General features: G+C 44.9%; 1 protein-coding gene across 3 annotated transcripts in view; it reads right to left on the reverse strand.

Annotated features, from left to right (window-relative positions):
- The window catches only part of NEURL1B (neuralized E3 ubiquitin protein ligase 1B), a 223,028-nt gene that overhangs the window by 37,935 nt on the left and 158,029 nt on the right, over positions 1-27,064 (reverse strand). The window contains exon 1 of one of the 3 annotated variants that reach the window (XM_006270859.4): positions 20,026-20,156. The exons of the other annotated variants lie outside the window; for them this stretch is intronic. Coding sequence (XP_006270921.2) covers positions 20,026-20,056 — 31 coding nt within the window. The 5' untranslated portion in view covers positions 20,057-20,156. Of the gene's footprint in view, positions 1-20,025; positions 20,157-27,064 lie in introns of those variants that run through there. 3 annotated transcript variants of the gene reach the window in all.

Raw genomic sequence — 27,064 nt, forward strand, 5'->3', positions numbered from 1 at the left:
GTAAGGGCTACATGTAATAGAGGAGCTGCTTTAAGAGTGGTGATGGAGCCCTCTGCTGAGTAGGTCACAGCTAACAGTCTCCTGCCTTGGGCAGAGTAAAGTTGGGGGGGTGAACTTTCCTTGCACTTCTCCCATGTGTTAGGGACATTTCCTCTCATCCTAGATCTTCTTCTACAGCATGCCCATTTTTTATTTCCTTGGCTATTGTTGAAGAGAATTACGTGTAATATATCTAAAAATAAGGCTTTTTTGTTTTTAAATAGATCTAAATGAGGACAGCCAACATCCACACTCATCCACACTTTAGCAGGGACACTGTTCAGTGGCTGTGATTGCTTAGTTATAGTTATTAATCACTGTGCTGCTCAAACTCCACAGAAAGTTCATGCCAATAAATCATAGATGGTGTAACCTATTGTATATAAAAGTGCCAGTTTCCTGGGACACATTCTATTAACGGAAAAGAATGCAAGGCCTCTGCCTAAAGAGTTTATAGTCTAAAATCTAATTCTTAAATCACTTAACATTAGGAGCAAGTCTGTAAATGAAGACTAATTTGAATGAGTTTATAGAAATGCACATCAAATTAACCAGCAAACTTCATGGAATCCGCTGTGCGCTAGCACGCCTAATAGAAACCAATTACAGAGAGAAAGGAACTAATGGCAACTAAGAGAACTGCAGCACCTCCCTCACTGGTTCTATTCATCCCTTCAGATGAGAGAATTGAAACGATTTTTAAAAACTTCCATTGTCAAATCATCCAAGTCCAATGCATGAGCAGTTAGGAATGATCTGCTCCTGGAACTGAATGACTTAATAGCTGGAAAAACTAGCTCACCTTTCAGCAATGTATGTAAAACTACATAGTGTTACAGGAAATTGATAGTGGAAGTCTGGGATGAGGAAATTATGGAAAGAAAAAACCCAAACATTTGAACTGTGGTACAGATATGATTGTGGGTGAAGACCTATTTGCTGCTCCCCACCATGTTTAAAACAGGCCAAGTATCACTAAGGTTTCTACTCTATTCACTCCTGCCCATTCCTGGGGTGTTCACTGCTGATTTACCTTCCTTGTCTCTGGTTACTATTTAGGACTCCCAAGTTTACTTTACTAGATGGTCTCCAGTAACAAAGACACACATTAATTACCACTGCTTATCCTACTGAGGAGAGTGCATGGACAGAGAACAAAACACTCTCTTTGACAAGACAGTCACTGTGTCAAACAGCTGTTGAAATTAAAATGAATAATTTGAGCAGACTCCTCAATTCATCTTTCTACAGAAGACAAATGAACAAAGAGGAGAAGAAAACTGTCACCACACCCCTCAGCACATTTTTCCTAGGAAGTACTAGTTAATCCAGATAGATGCTATGAGCTTTTGCATGTATAGCAATGTCAGTTAAGAGCATGGGGGTTTTTGTGATGGGGGGGAGGTTTAAACAACTTTCCTAAACTAGCAAAAGACCTAGTGAAGATAAAGAGCTTTGGTACTTTTCTATTTTTCATGGCAGTGGCATGTGAATACAAACTCTCCCCAGTATTGTAAGCTGTCCAGAGATACTTCTGAGGTAAATAAAGGAATAAATAAAAATTTCTGAGCCCGTGTCAATGTGCCCAGCCCTCAACGTACAGGCGGCTCACGTAGGGTTTTAGGGCTGGGACAGAAAGGGGCTTTCACTTTCCCGAACCAACATTTCTGACACTTAATTTCCCACCCCAGACAAACCCCTCAGTATATGTGCCAAGACCTACATTATCCCATTATCCCTGAGCCCCTTCTTACTGCTCCAACCTGGGGATGTCAACATAAGCATGGCCTGCCTGCCCAATGCCAAGGCTTCCCACATGGCCGTATCATCATCTATCCACACTCAGCCCCTATCCATCCCCCCAGATACTTATACAGCATCACAAGGTCTGGACATCTTTATCTACAATAGCGTTGCTCTTAGAGCAAACTCACACATCTCCACGTCTTCTCCAAAGTAGCAGAGAGCAATAGCGACTTAGCCTGCGTCACTCCCTTTGGCTCTTCTTCTTTTGCTTACACAGAAAGAGACAAGTCACAACACGAGCTGCTCACTGGTACAGGCCTCGGGCCAAAAGGATTATAAGAAAGAAAAAAAAAGTATCACAAGAATCTTGCCTTGTCCAGGCAGAGACCTGAGGTGGCAGGTTAGCTTTTACTAATGATGGCAGCAATCCCCATAAACAGAGATGCACTGAAGTGGCAACTCAGTGATGGAGGCAATGATCCATGCTCACGAGAGAGCTATCAGCAAAGGAGCATGTGGAAAACGTCCTTAGTGTTGGATTGTTCAAATCCTCATCCTTATTAGACACACAAAGACTGACTGCTTCCTGACTGGGCTGTATAGTCTTTGCTACTGATCCAAACTCCCATTCAAGTCGTCAAAATTGAAACTTCTCTGTATGTTATTGTAGGTGTTTACTAACCAGAAGTGTTGGTTGTAGCTGTGCTGGTCTAAGGACACAGGCAGACATGGTTCTTTGAGTAAATCTGACATCTTTTATTAGACCAACTAGAACCGTTGGAAAGATTGTTCTTTGCAAGCTTTGGGGCACAAACACCCTTCTTCAGGCAGAGGAAGCAGACACTTCCCAAGAAGACACTTCTTCAGGATGAGGAACACTGTTTGTGCTCGAAAGCTTGCAAAGAAGAATCTTTCCAACTGAGTTGGTCAAATGAAAGATGTCAGATTTACCCAAACAACCTTGTCTGCCTATTAACCAGAAGTACATTTTAGAAGAAAGTTTGAAAATATGGCTTGTTTATAAATAAACTTGGTTTTGTTTCTTATTCAGTGTATAGCCCTAAGGCATCTTGTGAAGGACCATCAACTGAATGTTAGGAGACTACAGATAAATGGAGAGTTCTGTGAAAATATTTGGGAGAGGGTGGGAGACTGTTTTCCTGATTTTCTTTCTTGGCTTTAAGTTTTGAAAAGACAGTGGAATTTTTTAAAATTATCTGAACATTTTCATTTGGATAAAAAGCCATTGTTCACCACAATACGCTGCACATGAAAATATTTCATTCTCCGGTTGTTTCACACAGGGACTGTATTTCAACAATAATACCTCATTTATTTCTTTCCTGTTTGTCATACAAGGATTTCAAAGAACTCTGCTAGCTAATTAGATTTCCCAACATCCTTGTGAGATAGGTAAATGTTCTCCTATTTACAAACTGGCAAACTGAGGCAACAGTTTGGCTCAGGGAGGGGAAGCGGCTTGCCCACATTCAAACCAAAAGCCTATAGCACATCTGGGAACAAAATCCAGAACTCCTGGCATCCAGCCTTATGCCTTAAACAGAAGTCTGATATTATTGTACTGTAAAAGAGAAAGGATTAACTTCCTTAAAGAAAGCATAGAAAATTATTTTGAGTTTCTTCTTGAGGGGGGCTTGCAAAGAGTGGATTCCCTCAATTATGAAAAATCAATCATGGGTACTCATCAACTATAAACATAAAATTATGTTTATAGGATCTACTTCACAACTACTCACCCTCCTACTCTTACTATTCTGCGCTGCAGAACCAAGCGCTCAAGACCAGGGTTTTCAGTCTGGTTGTCTCAAATAGTTAAACAAACAAAAATTCTCCTGTTTCCACCCCCTCCAAAAAGAACCATTTATCCTTCTTTTTAATTAGATACCATGATTAGAATCTCTTTCACATACACTGGAGTTCTCCTTTCTAGGCTTGGCTGATCAAGTTAAGCATAAAGACTGCTCATGGAAAAGCAACCTATAGTTGGTTGCTAAAGCACTACAATTTATTTCATACCTTTCTCCAATGATTAATTGCAACAAAACACGTGCAAATTTCAAAAGATTAATAATGTCTATTTCTCTTTGCCAGGGGCACTTCTTGTAGCACTTTAAAATAAATTAATGTCTTAATTACCATGCCATAACAAAGCAAACACAGCTGATCACTGAGTTATAATAGCTAAACTGTAGGCTTGCCTGCACATGAAAGTTTTCCTGGAATAAAGCAGAATGCAAATTTAAAGTTGAAGAGCTATTCCTGAATAAATGCATTCTGCAATGAATGTGACTTTTCCCAGTTTGGCTTAATCCATTGTCAAGTGAACAAAACTAATTTGCAATAAGGACACTCATTCTGCAACAGCACAGAACTATTCAGGAACAATCATTCTGGAATAAATGCTTTTGAATAACTCCTGTAAGTGAACCTTTAAACAAAGGCTACAATTTTGCAGTAAAAACTATGTGAATACCAGGATCTGCCTATGGAGAATATGGGCAAAGCAAGAGGTTTTGACCTCAGAGATATGTATGGCTCAGCTCCAGTTTCAAAACCAGTCAATGGGAAGTCAGTATAAACATTCCAGTACAGAAGTTTTACTGATGTATGTGTAATGCTGACATACATCGTTTGTCCCCTCTTTCTCTCCCTCTCTCTTCAGTTTTTGGTCTCCCATTATTATTGATAAATATATCACACCACCATACTGGGTGGCTTAGAGACAAACAAAGAGAAAGATAGGCCTTGCCTTATGGACTAAGTACAGACAGTCAAAAAGCCTGAAGCTGAATCGATTCAATCTTTGCAGGTGTCTCTAAACTGCGTAGCTTGAACTGATAAGCAAGTGAACAGGCATCCACTTTGGATTTCAGACATGTAGCCAAATGACTGCAGTGGCTCCGGCCAGAAGCCAGGGGGTGCTAGAGCACACTTCCCTGCTGGACTGGAGCAGGCAGCTTGGGCCAAGGCTAGCCCGCCCACCCTGCAAGTGTGGTTTGCAGGGGAGGTGCAAAGCATCTTCAAATGCTGGGGGACTATGCATTAACTTAAATCTGGAGGGGATCTGAGACAAAAGTTCAATAAACCAGTTTAACCTAAATCAGTTATCATATTTCATGGTGTATACATCAAGTTTTGAAGCCCATTTTTGTGTCTTATACACCATCCCACGTTAAAAAATTGGGGACAGGGCTGGGCTTGGCGCTTGGCTGGCGTGGCCCCATCCACTGCGAGTAGCACTGCTGGCACCACTTGCAGGAAATGAGGCTGTGCCAGCCAAGCACTGAGCCCAGCTGAGCCCAGCCCCGTCCCCATCCCCTGCAAGTGGTGCCAGGTTTACAGGGGATGGAGCTGTGCCAGTGGAGCACCAAACCTATCTGCTGCAAGCAGCACTGCCAAACACCAAGCCTGGCACTGCTCACAGGGGGCAGGACTGGGCTTGGTGCTTGGCTGGCGCAGCCTCATCCCCTGCAAGCAGCACTGGGCTCAGCATTTGGCAGCGCCACTCGACTCAGCCAGGCTTAGCTCTCAGCAGGCGTGGCCTCAACCCCTGCAAGTGGCACCAGCAGTGTCATTTGCAGGGGATGAGGCTGTGCCAGCCAAGTGCTGAACCCATCCCCATCTCTGTACTCTGTGAGCAGCACCAGGCTCGGCACCACTCTCAGGAGATGGGGATGGGGCCAGGCTCAGCGCTTGGCTGGAGCAGGCCCATCCCCAGCGAGTGGCAGGATGGGGCTGTGCCAGCCGAGCACCAAGCCCAGCTCTGACTTATACACTGTGCCTATGAAAATCCCTACCTTTCAGATGATTGGAAAGCCAGGGGTCAACCTATACACCGTTTCAACCTATATACCATGAAATATAGTAAGTCTGATGCTACATTCATCCAGGTTTATCTTAAACTGTTTTTGGCCATTTTGAAAGTGGTTTATGTACACTGAACTTCTGTTGTGTTACAGGGTGCAGAAAGACATGCAGCTTCCTGCTGTAACTGAGAATGCTTTGCCAAACCCCCTCCACTCCCTTTCCCCACTCCCAGTCTGACAACAGCTTGAGGCTGGCAGGTAGGCAGACAGAAGTTACAGAAGATGCGCTGTTCTGAAATATCTTCATCTAACACGTCATTCAGTGAGGGTTTAGGTTCTCACCCAATTGGCCATTTTAAAATTTGTCTGTAGCTGTGCACTTGTGTTTGGTCATGGCTATAAACTGCTTTATGTGGCCAGATTGGGTGAAAACTGTCAATTCTGTTTGAGCCCACAGATTAGAACCAGTTTCTGATCTCTTATACTAGTTTCTATCCCTAGTCATGGAGTTTATTATATCCACACAAACTGAATGCAGACAGGAAATGCACAACGTAAAAACCAGAGGTGAAAGAACCTAACAGTGTTTTGAGCAGCACCCCATTTTTCTGGGCACCAGGCAAACACTCATGGAAACAGGTTCCCCCTGAAAGAACTTCCAGTCTGAACAGACAAAACAAAAGGGAATGAAGAGAAATAGGGACACAAAGAGGTGAAGCAAGTTCTCCAAGATAACAGTACATTGGAAAAAAAATGCATACTACTGCCCTAGTCACTGATCACAGAATCTCAGAAGGAAAGCTTATGTCAGAGGCTCAAATTTTCAAACCTGAGGGCATTAAATTAGGCTGATAAATACAGAATTAGACATCTAAATAAGTGGCATGATTTTCAGAAGAATTGAGCACCTATAGCTCGGGAAGTCAAAGATATGCATAAGCATGCATGCAAGGGGGCCATGCGCTTGGCATGAAAATTTTGGCCAGAGTTTTTATCACAGCATGTCAACCTGGTCATAACACCCTTAAAGATATGCAGCTCTAGCTAGGATACAACAAATAAAAATAAAAGAATACTCCAATTTAGAAAAGTTCCTTGTGATAGTGCCTAAATCCTCAAGGAGAACAAGTCTCATTGAGCCAGGAATTCGCACCTGACACACAAGGTAAGAGAAACTAAAAATACACAGTCCCAGAGGTAGATAACAATAGCTCCTTTTGGCTCTGCTAAAATTTTAACATGTGAAGGAAGGAGGCTAGAAAACCTGCTGTATTTTTAGCTTATTCTCAGGCCCTGGGTACTACACCGCTACTGGGCTTATATATGAAGTCCTGGAAAAACAAGATCTAACTTGGAAATGCCAGCCAGCTGCAGAAAATCCCACTCCTACACGCACTCAACTGGGCTGTCTCTTCTTCCAGGCTAAATGCAACACACAGTTGGACTGTGTGAATTTCTCAGAAACAAATGCCATGTGAAAATACTATGACTTCTTTCCCCTCCCCTGGGGAAGTGGGGTACCCTGGGGACACACTCTGCCTGGGATTGAACAGTCCTCTAGGCAAAGTCAACAGTCTAAGCAAAGGAGGCGTCAAGCAGGAATCTCAAAATCCTTGAGACTTTTCAAACGTAGAAAAAAAATATTTTCCTTATTTTCTGAAAAAGAGCTAAATTCAGAGGGTAAGATGCCCAAAGGTGCCTAAATGATTTAGGAATCTGGGTCTCACTGGAAGTTATTAGGATTTAGGCTCCTAAATGTTCAGGATACTCCTGCACTCTTGAAAAATATTACCCGGCTCAGCATGTTAATTCCAGTAGCTATGGGAAAGAAATACTTCCAGAGTCACACTATTTATATTTGGGGGGGAAGAGGGGCTCCCTGTATACATTTCTCAAACCTTATCATATTCTACATTAATACCAAACACCAGGGAATGACTCAAGACAAAGACTGCTGTTTAAGGGCGTGGTATTTATAACAGGATTACCATACATCCGGGTTTACCCGGACAGGTCCTCTTTTTGGATCCTCTGAAGTCCATCTGGGCAGTTTTTAAAAATATGATCAAATGTCTGGGATTTTGCCCTGCTTAGCATCAGTGTTTTTCCCGGCACTTCCTGGCTTGCCCTAGCAAGGAGTTGCTTGGGGCTGGGAGGAGTGGGATCAGAGGCAGGAGGTGCCACATGTGTGCACGTGCATACATACATGGCTGGCATGCAGCCAGGCAGGGTGGTAAGAGCAGTGGCAGCTGGATGCAGGTAAATCTATGTGGGGGTTGGAGGGCTAGAGCTTGGGGAGTGTCCGAGGAGTTGGGGGGGGGCTTGCACACGTGTGTGTGTGTGTGTGTGTGTGTGTGTGTGTGTGTGTGTGTGTGTGTGTGAGTAGGGATGAGTGTGTGAGGGGGGTGCATGCCTGCTGGCACTGGAAAAAAGTGTCTGGGCACAAGGGCTGCAGCAGGGCAGGAGAGGCAGGGTGGAGGTGCCTGCCTCTCCAGCAGGGGAAGGGGGCAGGGGTGCCCTTCAGTGGTAGTGGACAGGGAGACAGTGCCCTTGCTCACAGGGGCAGGGTGGCCACAAGATGCTGCAGGGCTGTGGGGAGCAGGGGGCTGCAGGTCAGGAGTGAGGGGCACTGACAGGGCTGGGGGGGCCTGTGGTTTGGGAGTGGGGGCACCGGGGAGGTGGGGGACTGTGGGTCAGGAGTACAGGGCACTGGCAGCATCAGAGGGTTGTGGGTTAGGAATGAGGGGCACCAGCAGGGATGGGGGGCTGCAGCTTGAGAGTGAGGGGCACTGGCACTGGGGGGGGCTGTGGCTTGGAAGTGAGAGGCAACGGAATGGGCAGGGGCAGGGCACGGGCATATCACTGCCTCCACAATCATATGCCCTTTCCCCTGACAGGTGTTCTCTTTTTTGGAGCTGGAAATATGGTAACTCTACGACATGCAGATGACTCTGTTGGTTAGGATTAGTTTTTATAAGCTTCAGCCAAGATGTATTTGTTTGAAATTCTGACTTGTAAATGTCTGTCTTTCTCATTCCCTTCCTTTGATCGTGTAGGCAATACAAACAGAGCCCTGCTATGCTCTGGGTGAATTATACATTAACTAGTATATAAAGCTTACACATCAGATGCAGGTATGAAGATGCATCCCAGATGTACCAGAATCTCAAAAGGATATCTTCCTTCCAAAAAAGGTCAAGCTAAATGCATGGAGTATTTAAATCTTTGTGAGATTTCTACCATGCAGCTTCAGTTAACTCAACCTTCCCCACTCAGTCTGTGCAATCTTGGCCATGAGCTTTCATTTTTCAGATCTCTGTTGGTAAAGGATAGGAAAAAATTCAATGTCCTCAGGTTTCATTATCTAAAGAGACTTCCCCTTAATGACCCATTCTTCCCCGCTACAGACCCTCCAAGACATGCCACTGCTGCTCTGCAGACACTGCCAGCTGCCTCCATAGGTCTCTTAACTCAGAACTCCTCGATTCAGGACTGGTCACTGCTGCCCAGTCCCCAGCATTCTGGACCACTTGCCCCGCAATTATCTTTGGGCACCTGTATACTTGATTAATCAAGTCTACTGAAGCATGGCAGTTATGGTGCTGCAGCAGCCTCCTATGTCTCGTGTATCAGCGTACTCACCACCATTAAGCCCGGGGACACTGATGCACAGAAAGCAGCAGCACTTAAATTAGAGTAGCTCTAGGAGTCTCTCTAATTAAAGCACAATCCACACCCCCACCCCCGGGCACATGTAAAAGTGCCCTAGGTTCCACCCTGAAGGACTACACTCCACAGGCCGCCTACCTGGGAGTCTCATGGGACTGGGTTCTCCGTGCCTTCTGCATAGTCAAGCCACTGAGCTGACTTGGGTCGCCAACTATTACAATGCCATAAGACTAATCCTTCTGTAACCAAAACCCAAAGGAAAACACCAGTCTTACAACCCAACTCAACACAAGTCTGGGATGGATCAGTATCAAACTATGACTTCATTTTCTATTCCCAGTTTTCCCTTTTGTGTGCTGACCACTATTTTATATTCTGCATTAAATAAAACATGAAAAAAGCAGCCAGACCAAGACGAAGTTCAATCACAGAGGTTGCAACGACGCCTACTACGAGGGAAACACACCTGGGAGAATCCACAGGGACTCTTCTGTGGGTTCCCAGCCTTGGGAAGCCATAGCAACAGAACATCGCTCGTTTCTATAAGTTAAAAAAAATGTTCTACTCAATATTGTCAAATCCAAGACCATAAGAAACAACAGATCTCCTCATCAAGAAACATGCACTCAAACTTCACATCTCTTCAGAAGGGCAGAGATCACTTCTGCGAGCGCTCTGCGTGCGTCAAAAGCAAGAGAGCCCTGTACGAAACCAAACCAGGCAACAAGCTGAGAAAAGCTGCTGCCATGGTGCTGTTTATATCTGAGAGAGACATGATACACCTTGGTAAAACTACTTCATTTGCACCAAAATTGGGCATTTCATCATTAATCTCAGGCTTCTTGGGCAGGTTGAGCTGTTTTAATATAGCTATTGAGGAGAGTGAAATCAAGCAACTTTTCTTTCTGAAGTTTAGAAGCCCTATAGAGAGAATTTCTCTATGAATTGGCATTTTCCGTGTTTTTGCACTTGCAACAAAAGAAAGAGCTCTCCTTCATCAGCTCTGAGGTTTAAGTCACTCCTTCATTGTCCAATATCAATCACAAACAGAATCAAAGACAAAACTAAGATGTCACAGAAAAATACAACTTTGTAGGAGAGGAAATAAACAGATTCATTCCTAAAGTATAAAGGTTTAGTTTTCAGGCAACTATCCATAATAAAATAAGAGAACTGAGAACTGGAAATGAGAGAAACTTCCCTACCCTTCTAGACACTTGCAGAAGAGTCTACAGGCAGCGTTTTTTCTAATTTTATCTTGAATTGCTCTTTAAAAAATCCTAAATATGTGATTTTCCTTTTGTATTCAAATGCCCCGTGTTCTTTAAAGGGATGTTCCTGGTAGATCCAGTAGCAAAGAAGTTATCATTTGTAGCCCATTGATTTGGTTTCACCCTGACAATAGAAAAGGAGAAAAGCAAAGCTTCTGCTGGAGGAAAAGGAAAGGAACCAACCCCCTGATCTATTCTGCTCAGCTGGAGACTTTCTGAATTACACAACTCCACTAGTTCTAAGGAACAGAGGAATGAGAAAACTAAACACCCTGCCAATATAACAAAGCAAGTGAGAAGTCATTGTGGACATGGGGAGAAAAACAAATTAGCAGGCAAAAATGTACTTTTCCCCCCACAACGGCTTTCTGAACCAGCTGAGATCTCAGCAACTTACAGTACCAACACTAGATAATTGAGACAGCAGGGGACACAGGTCTGCAGAAAGGAAGATAACAAACACCTCCATGCTGGGAACAGCAGCAGGTGAGGATCATACTCTTTTCCAATACGGCCTTCACCCCCTGGCACAAGAAGTAAATTTTTAAAAACCAGTGCCCTGAACAAGCTCATTCTCAGACACTTGATCCAAATAATTTTGGGATCTAAAGCAAGGCCATGTCTGCGTACTTTTTGGCAGGCAGTGATAAGGAGCAGTCTCAAACTGGAGAATACAATAGGGTAAAGAAGTATTGATCCATCTATACCAAGCATAGAGCTGTGAGGATTCAGCACTCCCAGTCAAGCAGAGGCACTAGTCTTCTGGGACTGCCCCATAGCAGGCTCCAAAGAAAGCAGGAAACAGTTCCCTAATGGCACAGATTTGGAGAGGGAGGGGATGGCAGAAGAACTGGCTAAACAACAAAAAAACCCACCACGTGCAGCAAAAACCTCTTGGAGCAGAGTGCAATATAAATGATCCCCCATCTACAGATGGGAACAAAAACATGAAGCAGAAGACACCTAGCCAGCTCCTTTTAAAGGGGGAGGGGGGAGAGTTTGGTCACTACCCTTCTATTTTCTTGTGCTCATAAGTAAACTTGTATCTGCTGTCCGATTTGCCATTGGAAAATGGATCCTTGGGTGAATCATAAATCAATTCAGGGAGGCCTAGATGATTGGGGCATGATCAGAAAGCTCATAGGAGTTGGGCACAATATGAGGAGCTGGTAAAAGAAGTGATCTGGCCGTCATTACAAGTACCATTAGCAGGTTGGGTGGTAGCTGCCCAGGTGCACAGGAAAAGTACAAGGGACACGGACAAGAAAAGGCACAAGGACTGGGGGGGGAAAAGTGAATGAGAAAGCACGCGAGCCCTTCCAGCATGGAGAATCTTTGGTGAGCTGTGACATACAAATTTACTATGGGTCTCACAGGGGGCCAGTAAAGAAGGCAAAGGGGCTTCCTGTGTATCTACCCATGCACAAATGCTTCAGAACAGGAAGAGACAGAGGCAGGTATCAGGAAGCACCAGGGAAGAATGATGTGCTGTAATCACCTGGGGGCAGGAGTGGGGGGCAGATAAACAGGAGCCCAGAAAGCATGCGACTCAGCAATCTAAAAATACAAGTCAGAGACTCCCAGCGGTGAGACAGACTGGACTAACTTTATCAATACAACTCATCCCTCTGTCCCCCCCTCCCCCTGCACTGCTGGACACCGTGCTCGGTTCAACTCCTCTCACTCAATCTTTTACCTTCTAGCAGTGGTCAAAGGCATCCTAGCAAGTGACCCTGCACCGGCCTGCTCTGACAACAAGCACCTGTCCTTCTCCACCCTGCCCTATTTCAGCAGCTTTGCCATAACCTGCTTCCTGCTTCTCTTCTGAGCCCACTGCATCCATCATTGTGACGCCTGTACTCCACCTTGTGAAAGTCTGCTCTTATTTTAGCTACAAACTCACGCTGCAAACAGTTTGATACAGATGAGAAGGACAAGGTTTCCTTTCAAGGCAAGCCAGGCAGCAGGCGCAGAAGTGTAAACCAGAACCCAGCTTAGCTTAGTGCTAAGCCACTGGTGTTGACCCACGACAAGGTGCTTACATGCATCCTGAATTAAAGGCCACTGAAAATGATATGCAGGAGAATCTTTAATGAAATGGGAACGGGAGCATTACAAAAGCTTCAAATGAATCATCCTTACCAAACCAGACAGACATTAATGCTCACATGTTCAGCCTCGAGTGCTTATAGGTAAGCACCTACACAAGTGGCCCAGTTTTGGAGGTGTAGGGCATTTACCGCTTCCTTTAGCCTTCAGTGGAAGTTATAATTGTCTAACACAGTGGTTCTCAACCTTTTGAGACTTGAGGCACCCCTCGGTAAACTCAAGGAACTTCTTCTAGCTCTTAGTTTCCATTACAGAAAAACAATAGGACAATTCTTCTGTTGCAAAGAACTCAGAAAAACCACAACAGGTCAGCATGTTTGTAACACTGTGGATCCTTATTTGAAATCTCTAGGTTATCTTGTGAATCATGTTTGCGCACCTAACCTTATTAACACTGCATGGTACTGCATAGCACCCTTGAAAGGATCTCAATGCATTACAGTGCTGTGGCACCCCAGTGATTATCACTCGTTTAACACTTCAGCCTACCATTGCTGACTTCAGTATGTGACTTTGGGCCTCAACAATGGCCAGCTGGAGACACACATAGTACGACTGAACAGCCCTCTGAACTGCCGTAATTTTCCAATAGCCACAAATGAAGAAAATATGCTGTTTGTTACAGATTCATCTTATTACCAGTTAGAAAAACAATTTGCACACTACAATGGAAATAGTAAAACAGACAGGGAAGTACACCGAATGAGCCTGTGCTATAAAGTGTCGCAGGAAGACGGTAACTAAGGCACACTCTTACCTTAATGATACTCTAAAAATATACAGCATGTATTTCTAAGCAGACAAAAATGATGGGGCCAGGAGGGTGACCCAATACACCTGCAGTTTTGATAGGTGCTGTCTTGCTGGATGCTTTTAGTGTTGTTTGTAGAGGTTCAACCTTACAGGTGTTGACAGTAGCATTGAATTCATTAAGGCAGTTGGATGTAATGATTTTTGGATTGATACTGTTTACATATAATCCACACCACATGAATCAGGCTGTTCCAGAGCCTCGAATCACAGTCAAGCCTGCAGAATTTGACAGGTTTCCATAAAGAGTAAAAATGCAAAAAGCTGTGAAACAAGCAACAAAATTATCTTACTTTGCACTTCTATGACGTCTTTCATTAGAAAATCTTACCGTCTGCAGAAATGAACCACAGTAACTCTTATAACTTCCATGGGGGTCAAACAGCCTGTTATACCCAACTTAAAAGTGGACTGAATGAAACAAAACAAGGTCAAGTTGACTTGCTCACAGCAAACCAGTGGCAGAAGCCTTAAGAGAACTCGGGACACACAAAACTCCCAAACCAATTCCATTAAAGAAAGACAAAAAAAATAAAGCTGTCATTGGGATAAAAGTAACACTGAGTTTATTGGCCCTTCCAGCCAATAAATTACCACCAACCAAATGGGAGAAAAAAAAAAAGTAAAAAAACGCTTTAAAAAAATAAATAGAATAAAAAACCTGGGCTTAGGTTTTTCCAGAAAGACAGAAATGTTCAGTCTTTGCTAGACCTATTCATTTTTCATGCATCACATGCATTTCTATATTATGATGATGGGCAGCGGTATAAAACGCATGCACTGACCTACAAGCTTTCACTTCCAAGCTATAAACTCTTGTTACTCCAACCTTTACCAGTCAGACCTCTCCGCCTTCCCATGTTTTGAAACAGGCTCAGAACTCATCAGTCTTGTTAAGGTCTCAACTCTAGGAATTTTTTACTAGTAGGCAAAAGGATTAATTTCTATCTCTGCTTGAGATTACAGCAAGAAAGTACTCTCTTCCAAAACCATCTTTATCACTCAATATACCACCAAAGAACTATGGCAGAGACATGCCCTCCAGGTATTCCACTGAGGTGCTAATTAACCTCACGTCAGCGCCTCTCATAATTAAAGTCTAACCACATTAAAACCAGTAGAGCAGATTGAGGATTTCTAGTTTAAATAAGAGAAGCCCTTTGATAATCAGGATATGGGTTTTTAAGCTTCAGAGTGTAAGTAAAATAAGAAGGGGCTTGAAAGAGGAGTGAATATAGGCATGGCTCATCAAAGCAGGGAATCCCAGAGACATGAAGGCATGAAGACAGGAGCAGAAATAGGACTTGAAGGACACAGCAAGGGGTGTGTGTGTGTTATATACAAGCAAGGAGCACTGAAATCAAAGAGATTATCTCTTCTAGAACAAGACCCGTTATTCCTCTCATTTGCCAAACACAAATACTAGTCATACTTGCTATTCTTTGCAGTTGTGATTCAGGCTGTGGAAACGCCACTGCAATCAAATCCAAGTCGGATCCTTAAAAGGGAGTTTGGTTTCTTTGTCAAATACCAGTGGGCCTATTTGGGCTAAGGTCAACAACTGGGAACCCAACGGGTATGTTCTTAGGTTTTACTCGGGCCAGTGACTGAGGTCCTGTCTCCAGCATTCCTGCCTCCCTTGTAGCAGCTGTCCGTGTTCTTCAACACTGCAATTTTCTGGATGGTGCAGGGCAGCTAGACTTTCCCCTGCTTCTCTCAGCGAAAGCGCTCTACATGCTATTCACTAGTCAGCTAGTGCACCCAGTGCAATGCACCCCAGTGCTCCAACCGATGCTAGCACATCCCAGCGTTCCTCCAAGCCAAGGAAATCCTATCAGGTGTCTTCCATACTCCCTCTTTTGGACCCTCCAAGTCTTTCTGATGACCTCTCCACTTTCCTTGGGTACCACTATGCTCCGTGCTACCTAACCTCAGCTCCCTACTCCCTTTGATGAGCACATGGAAACTGAGCACACACTTTGTTTTGAGAACTAGAAAGACCAGGCTGTGGATGCCTGAAGAAGGGACCAGAAAAATCAGTAACTAGGATAAGGACGCTGCTCAGGAACAAGTAGAGAAGCGAGAGAAAGAGTGGAATTGAGAAAACTTATTGTTGGTAACAGGGGAGGAGGTGGAAAAGCAGGAGGAAGAAAACTGAAGAGCACACTGGGGAGGTTGAAATGACTGAAACAAGTAACACTGTAGCTTGAGTATGAGATGAAGAACTGGAGACGAAACAAGAATTTGTTTTGGTGAATAAGAATGTAGAGCTGGTCAGGAGGACCAGGTGCTAGGTGAAAGAGCAAAGTATCTGGGCAAAGGAAAAGAATAAAAATAAGACAATGAGGAGAAGTGAAAGCAGAGATGCAACAATAGCATAGTTTGGGGAAGTGAAAGCAATCAGAGGGAGGGGACAGGAGCAGCCAATGAGCTAAGATAGAGAAGAACATCTCTTTTAAAAAGACAAGGGCCACACCAGCCACACTGCAGGGGTGGGCAAAATGTGGCCTGGGGGCCAGATGCGGCCCGCCAGGCCATTCTACCCAGCCTGCAGGGCCCCTAAAAAAATTTGAAAATTAATATTAATCTGCCCTGGGCTGCCTGTCATGCGGCACTCAATGGCTTGTCAAAACTCAGTAAGTGGCCCTCTGCCCAAATTAATTGCCCGCCCCTGAGCCACAGCATCTCTTCAGCATCAAAACATTGTACGGTAGTATGGTACACATCATTGCCCAGCAACATCCACCCCTTCAGCTTTACAAGTCAGAACAAGTCCACCTATTGAGGAGAGTGACAACCTAGTTTCTAACCAGAAAGAGGAAGAAAACTGACAAGCTTGAATAATAAAGTATTCACTCTTGGGTATTGTAACTACCTGTCACAAATAATTTGGAGTAACATGCAGTAGAAAGGTGGAGGCAATGGGTCTGTATTCAAACAGAGGGTCCAATACTACATACTTCACTCACGCAAAGTGCCCGCTAAAGTGTCTAGGCAGGAACTGTACATCAGGGACATACAAAACAAGGATTTAAATCCCCAGGGCCTCCATGTGGCTGACATGTCTCATACACTGGACGTGAAGCTGAATGTGAGTAGATCACCAAGGAGTACAGTTGACCCCTCAGGGGCTCAGACCAACAAGAGGGAAACCTTATTTTGCTGACATACTAGTTCTTGTATCATCATCAAGCTGTCATCTAGATAGGGATGTCTACCACCACAGAACCTTAGTTAAAAGTATCTGACACATCTTAGTTCTTTTCATTCAAATGACTCCTTAATTAGTCCAAATACAGAAGCTACCTTTTAGCCCTAGTCTACTATTCATTTCAGCACCACTCCATTTAGGAATCCTATTGTTAATCTGCCTTAACCTATTGTTTTTTAACAATCCAAATGTTTGGAAGCAGAAATTCACCACACTTGCACAGGAACTGTCTTCACCATCAACAGAATCCTCTCCTATTCTTGAGTGTGGATGTCTGATGCCATGGGTGGGGCTGGAGAGGATTACTGGTTCAGAATGCAATATGCAAGTGAAGTTCAATCAAATGAACATATAAATAAAAATGAATGCCTTGTACATAAAAGGAGATTTCAGCTTGCTTCTCTTTATTTGAGATAAAGATTGCACTGATTTATATGTAAATCCAAAAATATTCGGTTGTTTGGCTTTTCTGTGGAGCAAATTGTAGAAGTCCCTCTGGATTTTCTCTGCATCTGATCAGAATGGAAATCAGTTTTTCACCTTCAAACTATTTGTTATGTTGAATTAAAGTAAAAGGGAGCAACATCTCTAACCTTTATAATATCTAACCTTTATAACCATTTGTAACATTTACAATAAAGCATAATGTAGGTCAGATGAATATTGAGGCGTCACTCTTTTAAATAAACTACTAAATCCTGCGATGGAGAGAAAATTTCCATTCTTAGTTACGACAGAGTTCTTCATTTTGTCAGGATGCAAAGGAAGTGCTTTTCTGACTTACATAGAAATGAAGGAGACGAAAGACTGATAGAGATTCAGTGGTCAGATTTAAACAATTCTAACCAGTCATGGCATTTATAAATAGGAATTCACCCAAGAATTCCATCTGCATGAAGGACGGTCCAATTTTCAAACAACTGCCGTAAAAAAAATGGCAAAACCTGCTTCCATCCATAATGACCACTTGGTAACCAAGGGCTGCTGTACTAAAAACTATGACCCTGATCCTGTGAACACTTACTAGTTCCCAGGAAATCACTGCGACCACTCATAAAAATAAGCATTTGTGTTATCAAGTACCGCGCTTGAAAAAAATATACATTTGAAAGAGGGGAAAGGATTCGTCTATCATTTAAATCTCTTCATGCAGCAACATGTTTTCTGCTTCTTTTTTTTTTAAGCTTTTTTCAATATCTAACGAAAAACCGGGCTGAATTTGGGAAAACGTCGTATTTTTAATATCTTTCAGTACATTTGCCAAAAGTATTCGAGTGTCATTCATACTTTTGCCTTGCACAGTTTAGAAAACCCTTTACAAAAAAAATATTTCCAACAAATTGATGTTTTGCAAAAAAAGTCAATCCTGTGATACAAGATGAGAGACGGCTAATAAGTACAAAGACAAAGCAAAGAATTTTATGCAGTTTAGAAATGTATGTCTCTCCATGCCAGGGGGGCAGGGAAGGGGGAAGGAGGGTTAGAAACTAGCACCAAGAATTGCCCAACCAAACAACTGGTGCACAACTGACTTCAAGGATTTAACTCCACGCTATTGGATTTTGCACATGTCGGCTACTCAGTAAAGCCTGTTCTAGCAGTAGGGAGAAGTAGCTGTTATAACCTTTCCTCTTATACAGTGTAAAAAGGCTCCCCACTGCTTCCCACATCCAGAGTTTGAATTACACTTTGACTCCTGGAGGGGTGTGCAAAAAAAATTAAACCGATTTATTGGAAGGAGCAATCCAATCCAAGACACCCCCCCCCCCGGTTATGATTTTCAAATCTTACGAGGGGGGGTTCTCATCACTTATGGGGACTCAGCCCCCCTGTAATTCGCACCCGGCGCACATCCCAGCAGTGAACGCTTTTTTTCTTCGTGAAGTTATCCATAACAAAGTATTCTCTGAACATCAGGACACTCTCAGCAGTAAGGGATGGTCGTTGATGTTCCCTCCATCTGAACACGCCTAACAATAACAAGGGTTTTTCTTCCAAGGTCACACACTCCTTTTGACACTTGCATTCATTAATTCATCAACAGTTAAAGAAAATTAATTGTGATCTTCTTTATGATGGGAAGACATCATTTCCCACATAGGTATAATATCCACAGAGGATAGATAAGACACCCAAGTCCTCAACTAAAAATCTAATGATAGGTTCACAGTTAACCACAAATCCCTACCCTAAAAGCTTTCTTTTATGAGTCTCAAAGGTCCCAAACACCCCTTTGCAAAGAAGTTGTAAGAGTACATCCAAATGCAAATGTAGTCCTTTATTTCTATAATCAAACCCGGGACTTGATTATAAGGAGGCATGTGTGCGTGCGTGTGTTCAATAGGTCCTTCTGTTTCTTTAGATACATTTAATAATACCCTTTTTTATTTAATAATACCCTTTTTATTTATGGGGTGACCAATGTACAAAGGCTGAAATGTAGGAGCGCTGCAAGGGAGGAAGAAAGAAAAGCAGCTGAAGATACAGACTCCTAAGGGTTCAGAAATTCAATACTGTTAAATTCTATACAGACCAACTGCTTTCATTATGCACCAATTCTTGGAGGGGAAAGAACTCACAATTATGAACTTGCAGGGGCAGAAAAGAATATCTGCTTCTTTTGTATAGGAGCAGCACTCGTGGAAGAGGCATTTTAAAACCAAGGCAATATACCAAATGTCTCTGATCCGCTTTCAGTTTCCCTCTTGTGCAAACAAATGGACAGCTGAGGTAGCTACCACAATTAAACACCGAGTCCTTAAAAAAGAAACGTGCACACACACACACACACACACACTCAAAGCCGTGGACTTTCCATGTCAGCTGCAGGCACGGCATGGGTTTGCCCTCTTTTGTCACACTGGCAAGGATCAACTGATACCCTGACTGCTAAAGGTCCATGGTCTTCACTCCCAGTGCTTCTGTGGGATCCTCTGGTTTATTTTTATATATACAAGAACAAGCTGATTCTGGCAACGCACAGGAGCAAGGCTGGAGAAGGAGGGGGCGAGAGAGAGGGGAAAAAAAGCCAAGCAATCCACTCAGACAGAAACATCTGCCCCTCCACGGGCCATTGCAGCTGTCAGCGCGCCTCTCGGGCTGCTGAACAAAAGCCAGGAGTTTCAGCATCTGTGCGTCCCTTGGAAAGCGAGAACAAAAGCCCGGTCAGCATCGGCTGGGTGACAGGAGGGACCTGTCCAGCGCACAGCAGCTCCTTCTGCCCCCGCCTCGGGGCCCGGGCTGCGCCGGGGGCGAGACCCGCCCTCCCCTCGGCCGCTTCTTGCCCGCGGGGTGGGCTCGGAGCAGACCCCGCCCGGCGCGGCGCGGCGCGGCGCCCCCTTACCTGGCAGGGTCTTGTGCACCGTGTTGCCCATCACGCCCTCCGCGCGGGGGGCTGCGCGGCCATGGACGGCGCCGGCGCTGGGAGCTGCTGCCCGCGCTGCACCCCGAGCCGCACTGAGCCGCCCCGCCAGCGCCCCGAGCTCCCCGCGCCGCCGCCGCCGCCGCCCCCGGAGGGGCTGGGCCACGCCACCGAGCCCGGCCCCGGCCCGCCCCGTCGGGCGGAGCCCGCGGCAGCGCCGGGGCCGGGGTCGCGGCTGGCACCTCCGCCGCGGGAGCCGGGGACGGGGACAGGCAGAGGAAGAGGAAGGTGCCGTGAGGACTGGGAGTCCTGTGCCCCTCTCCGGCTGGCCCCGAGGCGGGGAGAGGCTGTGCTGGGCGGGAGGCGGAGGTGGAAAGAAAAGGGAAGTTTGCGCGAGGGGCCGGCTCCCCTCCTGGCAGCGCACCTTGGAAGCAGCAGCCTCCTTCCACCCTCCTCAAGCTCAGCTGTCCTTTTAAAAGAACAAAGTCAGGCTCTAGCTGTGATTGCAAAGAAATCTCCAAGGTGGATCAGCGATGCCAAAATCCACAGGAAGCCTAGGATGACAGACAAGAACCACCGTCCCTTCCTCGCAGCCAGATGCCCGGTGATCCCAATTGCCAGCACTGTTGATGATTCACTAAGAATTGCCACCCAGGTCCAGAGCACAGGCCATCTAGCCCACTACTCTCCATCTGTAGCAAATAGCTACCACTTCACACAGACCCTATTTCTCATATTCTTCCTTTAGCATAATCCATCCCCTCCCAGTTAGCTGTAGGAAAAGGTCACAGAGCTTCATAATTTACTGTGTGGTGTCTCATCTGAAGCCGCAGTGCCATTTATTCCCCATCTCCAATAAAGGACCCATGCCCGATAAGCATAGGAGAGCCCCTGGATACACTGGTCCCACCAAACAGCAGCAAAATTCAAGGAGCCCAGGGGAACTTAGAGAGCAGCCCCGAGTGACCCGGGCTTGAACATCTGCAACAGCTGCAATGAGTGGTTTCTAATTTGGGTGACTCACAAAGAGCTTATTTGTGGGCAGAAGTTGGAAAAATACCTCTGCCTCTCCCTCCCCTCACCTCCTCAATATGATCCCTGCCAGACTTCCTAGAAGATGAGCAGGATAAAAATAGGTCAGATTCTGATCTCACACAGACAGATAAAAGTCCCTAGCAATTGCCCTGAAGTCTATGAAATGAATGCATTTACACTGGTCCAGATCAACAGATCAGTCTGGGCCACTCAAGAAGCTAAAAGCAAATGTTGAAACTCTGGACCACACTGAACTTGGTCAAGCAAAGCTCAGGGGGGAAGGGTGGACAGAAAAACCTAGCTTCCAATATTACACCATTGTGTATATTTGCTAAAAAAGGCCTCGTCAAATGAGACATCAGCAGCTGTTCTTAAAAGAGCTTGAACCCATCTGCTGTCTTCTTAGGTTAGCATATGTTGTACACTAGCTTTGATGCCCTGAGCCACAAGACATATGCAAAGTTGTCAAAAGGCATGAGTGGGTTCACTGCAGCAAGTGTTCCCCTCCAGAGGGAAGGAGGGGAAAAGTGAAGTCCTACTACTTGCAGAGAGATGGAAAAGTCCTCATATCACTAGTGAGCAACGAAGGAAAGGCTTCAGGTAATTCAGACTAGTCTTGCTCCAGGGTGAGTGATGGTTATCATTTTAAAGTATTATTGGCCCTTAACATCCAGGAACAGCAGAAGGGCTGTTTTGTTAAATGAGTTTCTCCCACTGCACGCAGGTGGTTGTGGCAGCTCACTGATGCTTTCAACACATGAACTTTGTATTGTCCCCTGTGGTAGAAAGCAGGGGGAGGAGTCCTCCTTCTCTGCTCCTTAAGCACCTGTACAGGGACAGTCACGCTTTTCCCATGGGATGTTCAAAAACACACAAAGAGAGCTAAAAACAGAAGAGAGTAAAATGGAAATGTATATCCTATCCACCAAGGCAGCCTCAGGGGATGTAATCAAGCTTCCTACAGTTTGGCATTGCAAAAAATGTACATCTTGTTAAAGTAACAGCTAGCTTCACACAACATGATGTAACAAGCATGAGAAACAGTCCATGAATGTGATTTTTTTCTTCCCTTGGGGGAACCCATATGCAACTACAAACAGAACCAGAAAACAACATAACTGGACACAGGAAGCAGAACTGAGCAGTTGGAGAAGGGTTTGTTTCATTATCCAAGTCTGGAAAATGCAAAAAGGAGCCTAGCTGTATGGGCCCCAAAAAACTAGTAAAGGTTGATTAGAAGTCTAGTGGTCTTTCAGCTCCAGCAACTAGAGGTACTAAAGAAAAATACTATTGAGAAGTACCAATGTTAACCCAATTACCTGCACAAAGAACTCCTCCCTAGCCTTCCCTTCACACGCACATCCTATGGAGAAACAGGAGTGATTGTACCCTGCTGCTATTTTAGTCTTCTCTTGCTTACACTGATGTAAAAAAGTAACAGCAGCCCTCGGCTCTAATATCACACCTTTCACCACCGGTTCTCAAAGCCCTTCACAAAGGTGTCATTAGCACCATTTTACAGATGAAGAAACCAAGGTACAGCAGTGAAGCGACTAGCCCAAGAGGTGTTTCGGCAAACCAGCAATGCCAGAAAGAGAACCTGAGTGGAGCCTGGTCAAGTTCCCTCTGATGGGCATTCATCAAGAGGGTGCGACTTGGACGACTACACAATCTGGTGGGTGGCAAATTGGCTAGAGGGTCGCACCCAGAGAATCATAGTGGATGGGTTGGTTTCGACCTGGAAGGGTGTGGGCAGTGGGGTCCCGCAGGGCTCGGTCCTTGGACCCATACTCTTCAATGTCTTCATCAGTGACTTGGACGAGGGAGTGAAGTGTACTCTGTCCAAGTTTGCGAATAACACAAAACTGTGGGGAGAAGTGGACACACTGGAGGGCAGGAAACAGCTGCAAGCAGACCTGGACAGGTTGGACAAGTGGGCAGAAAACAACAGAATGCAGTTCAACAAGGAGAAATGCAAAGTGCTGCACCTAGGGAGGAAAAATGTCCGGCACACCTACTGCCTAGGAAATGACCTGCTGGGTGGCACGGAAGCAGAAAGGGATCTTGGAGTCCTAGTGGACTTTGTTCCTAGTGGACTCCAAGATGAACATGAGTCGGCAGTGTGACGAAGCCATCAGAAAAGCCAATGGCACTTTATTGTGCATCAGCAGCTGCATGATGAATAGATCCAAGGAGGTGATACTTCCCCTCTATCGGGCGCTGGTCAGACCGCAGTTGGAGTACTGCATGCAATTCTGGGCACCGCACTTCGAGAGAGATGTGGATAACCTGGAGAGGGTCCAGAGAAGGGCCACTCGTATGGTTAAGGGCTTGCAGGCCAAGCCCTACGAGGAGAGACTAGAGAACCTGGACCTTTTCAGCCTCCGCAAGAGAAGGTTGAGAGGCGACCTTGTGGCTGCCTATAAGTTCATCACGGGGGCACAGAAGGGAATTGGTGAGGTTTTATTCACCAAGGCACCCCTGGGGGTTACAAGAAATAATGGCCACAAGCTAGCAGAGAGCAGATTTAGACTGGACATTAGGAAGAACTTCTTCACAGTTCGAGTGGCCAAGGTCTGGAATGGGCTCCCAAGGGAGGTGGTGCTCTCCCCTACCCTGGGGGTCTTCAAGAGGAGGTTAGATAGGCATCTAGCTGGGGTCATCTAAACCCAGCACTCTTTCCTGCCTGTGCAGGGGGTCAGACTCGATGATCTATTGAGGTCCCTTCCGACTCTAACATCTATGAATCTGGCTCTTGTGTTAGGTCCCAAACCAGTCTCCCTCAGCATACCTGAGCTGCAGCATAATTTCTTCCTTCTCTGGTACATTTTCCAGGCACAGGATGTCTGTTAACCCATAACAGAAACTGGCCTTCTTGAACCAGTTACCATCAACTGGTCCATACTATCCATATTTTAGTCTCCACAACACCTCACACACACCCTTTTCCAGAACTCCAATCTTCTGAGTTCACAACTTAATTCTTCAGAGACATAGGATAGGTGTAGCACAGAAACATGGGATAGGTGTAGCACATCACACACACATACATTGGCGCACTTTGCTTAGTGTTGTAAAATAAATGCGTCTTTCTCCTAAAAGCATAAGAAATACACAGATCTGGAGAAAACAACATATTCAAGATAATTCAAGAATTATCATGTGGAATGAAGTTAGACTAGTATAAAAAAACTGCAAGACAGGAGAATTTGAGAGGTGCTCAGATACACTGCACATAGAATCAATGGTGTGCCCTGTAGGAGAAATCAAATGGATGCAAGATGCCCATTTACCTAGGATGTTTTAAAGCCCCTCTCAATCCTATAATATACTAGGGTGAAAACAAAGCCTCTAATCCCTGGAACAAAAAAAAGCAGCTTTGTTTCTCGTGCTTCCTTTAACGTGGTGGATGAACATATTCTTGCTGGCAACACAACAGAACGCGTTCCACCCAAGGTAAACACAGTACTTAGCAGATGTGTCTCAGCTATCATAAAATTACTCAAAGGAGCTGGAGCACAGTAAAATCAAGCAGTGCACAGTGCATTAGAAATGACCATTAAAGCCACTCCTGGCTATAAGGGAACAGAAAGCAGGTCTGCACTACAAAGAAACTGCTGGCCCATTCTGTGTAGACAGCGACACAATTTAGAAACCTTCCTAATGTGACTGTACCTTTACACCAGGCCTACTGGCAGATACCAGGGCTGTATTTGGCTGCCACACCATAGGGCATCTGCCACACAAAAGCAGTCTCTCAGGAGAGAGGAATATTTTATAAAAGAACAGCTACATCACCATCATCTGTCTCTAAACCGAAGCAGCTGACTCGTTCTGTCTGTAAATCCCCTGCAGGCTGAGGTTCTTTGGGAGGAGACACACTAGGAAACATCATGGGGTTATTGTTCTCAGTTTGGCATCCTTACATTTCTAACAGGTGGCAGTAAATAATTACAGGCTTATCGTTTTCATCAATAGCAAGATGAAGTGATGACAGTTCGTAGGCCTTTTACCCTTTAAGGGAGTGAAACCTGCTGTGCCTGAGAAGAACTGTTTTACACCCTGGATCTGAGGAAGCTTCCCTTTCCCATAGCACAATAGATCAGTGCTGCAGGGGTGTCTCCTGCTGCCTGGCTGCTTTTGGGGAAGCTTCAGCTTTATTCTACTGGCCAACTGGCCAAAAATCAATTCCTCCACACTCTGAGCCTGCCTCTGCTGAAATCCTCTCCTACATTTTGCCACACCCTCTTGCTCTTCTGCCTTTTAGGTCTTTCTGAACAACTTGCATTCAAAATTCTCGGGAGTCCAGATTGCTGCCGCCAGATATTTCCCTCACTCAAGAATCTGAGGCTGCATCAATCCCAGCTCCAAAGGCTCCCGAACCATCCTGAAATCCAATTCTACTCTTGCCTTTCAAAGTGCTCCATGAAATATTTCAAATGACCCCGTTATCTAGTCTCTCATCCACCTCCTCCCAGCCCTATTCCTATACCTCTGCATTTGGCTTGCGGGGAAAAACGTCACGCTTTCTCTCTCATGCTGCCTCCTCTGTCTAGAGCTGTGACTCTCTGAGCCACTTCCCTTTTCTTAAATCTCACCTTGACACTTTTCTCTTCTTCTCCCAGTTTAGGAGTGTTTCCCTCAGAATCACTATTAGCTGCTGTGGATGAAAGACACCCTGTAAAAATAAAATGGTCTTACTGTGCTTTTTTGAAGCTCTAACAGGCATTCGGCAAGCTAGCTTAGGTGCCTTACTACCTGAAAAGGCAAAAAAATGTCCAAATAATGGTCTCTGAGATATGTATCAGTGGGGCATAATTCATCTCTGGATATAAATATCTACTCGTGATAACACAGCCTACAACATAATAGAAACCTTTCCTTTTATACTGAAACACATATACAGTAAAAGGCTCTCAGCTACTGTGACTTTGCTTGGCAATACATGTGTTCCCATATAGAAATTCAGCTCTTACTGACACCTGGTGCTTTCTTTTCTCTTCACTGGGTAAACTGACTGCCTGGAAGAAGGAGGTCATTTGAGACAAGACTTGATCATTTGAATTAACTGTCAGGGAAAAGATAAAAGCAAATGTTACCGAGAAAGAGATCATCTCTTCACTCATCTCACAACATGCTAATCTCACTGTCTCAGACCCTATAGGGTGAGCGCATTAATAATAATCACTGGCTCACAGCAGAGCAAATTGTTAAAACTGCTCCTTCCACCTCCATAACACACATTTAAGAGGTATTTGTTTAGGAGAGATTCATGTACATTGTGTCCTCAGTCACTGTGCAGAACTATCCTGCCACCCACACGTTCCAACTGCTGAAAGCAATTATTTTCCTCCCCCTGCTTGTAGAGTGAGCACAGGACGCTTGAGGTCTCAACAGGTCATGCAAAGAAATTATTAAAAAAAAAAATTTAAAAAAAAAAGGAAGCAGGAGCTTCCAATGCAACAGAAGGAAAAACTGCACCTTCTGAAGAGCTTCTTGAACTGGCCTTGACTGCTAAGCAATTGAAGCTGTTTCCTGCTTGCATTCCCAATGGTCTCCAGGAGTGTTGGTCATTGTGGGGCTTGTTTATTTTTCTAGCACTGCTGAGAGTAAACCTTATCATCGGAGAGGTCAGGGGCATGATGCAGGAGTGTCTGAAGATGGCCCACAAGGCTCCGGCACATGTGCCATAGCCACGTGTTCATGTGGGAACATGACCCACAGATGGGACAAATGGCTGCCGTGCATTCGTTTGATCTGAATGGCTCTCCTTGGATTGACATGGAACAATGCACATTTGCACAGGTCACACTGCTATGTTACAGATGAACAGAGCTGTAACCTGCCTCATTTTTTATACAACAGGGGTGCTCAACTCCCAGCCCACAGGCCAGATCCAGGCTGCGGAGCCCATGGGGCTCCCCACGGGTTCAGAAATTTGATGGCAGGGGAGCAGTGGCAGCATTAATTGGCAATTGTCACTCCC

The sequence above is a fragment of the Alligator mississippiensis genome, chromosome 9 (genome assembly GCF_030867095.1).
Source record: "Alligator mississippiensis isolate rAllMis1 chromosome 9, rAllMis1, whole genome shotgun sequence".
Taxonomy (NCBI): Eukaryota; Metazoa; Chordata; order Crocodylia; family Alligatoridae; genus Alligator; species Alligator mississippiensis.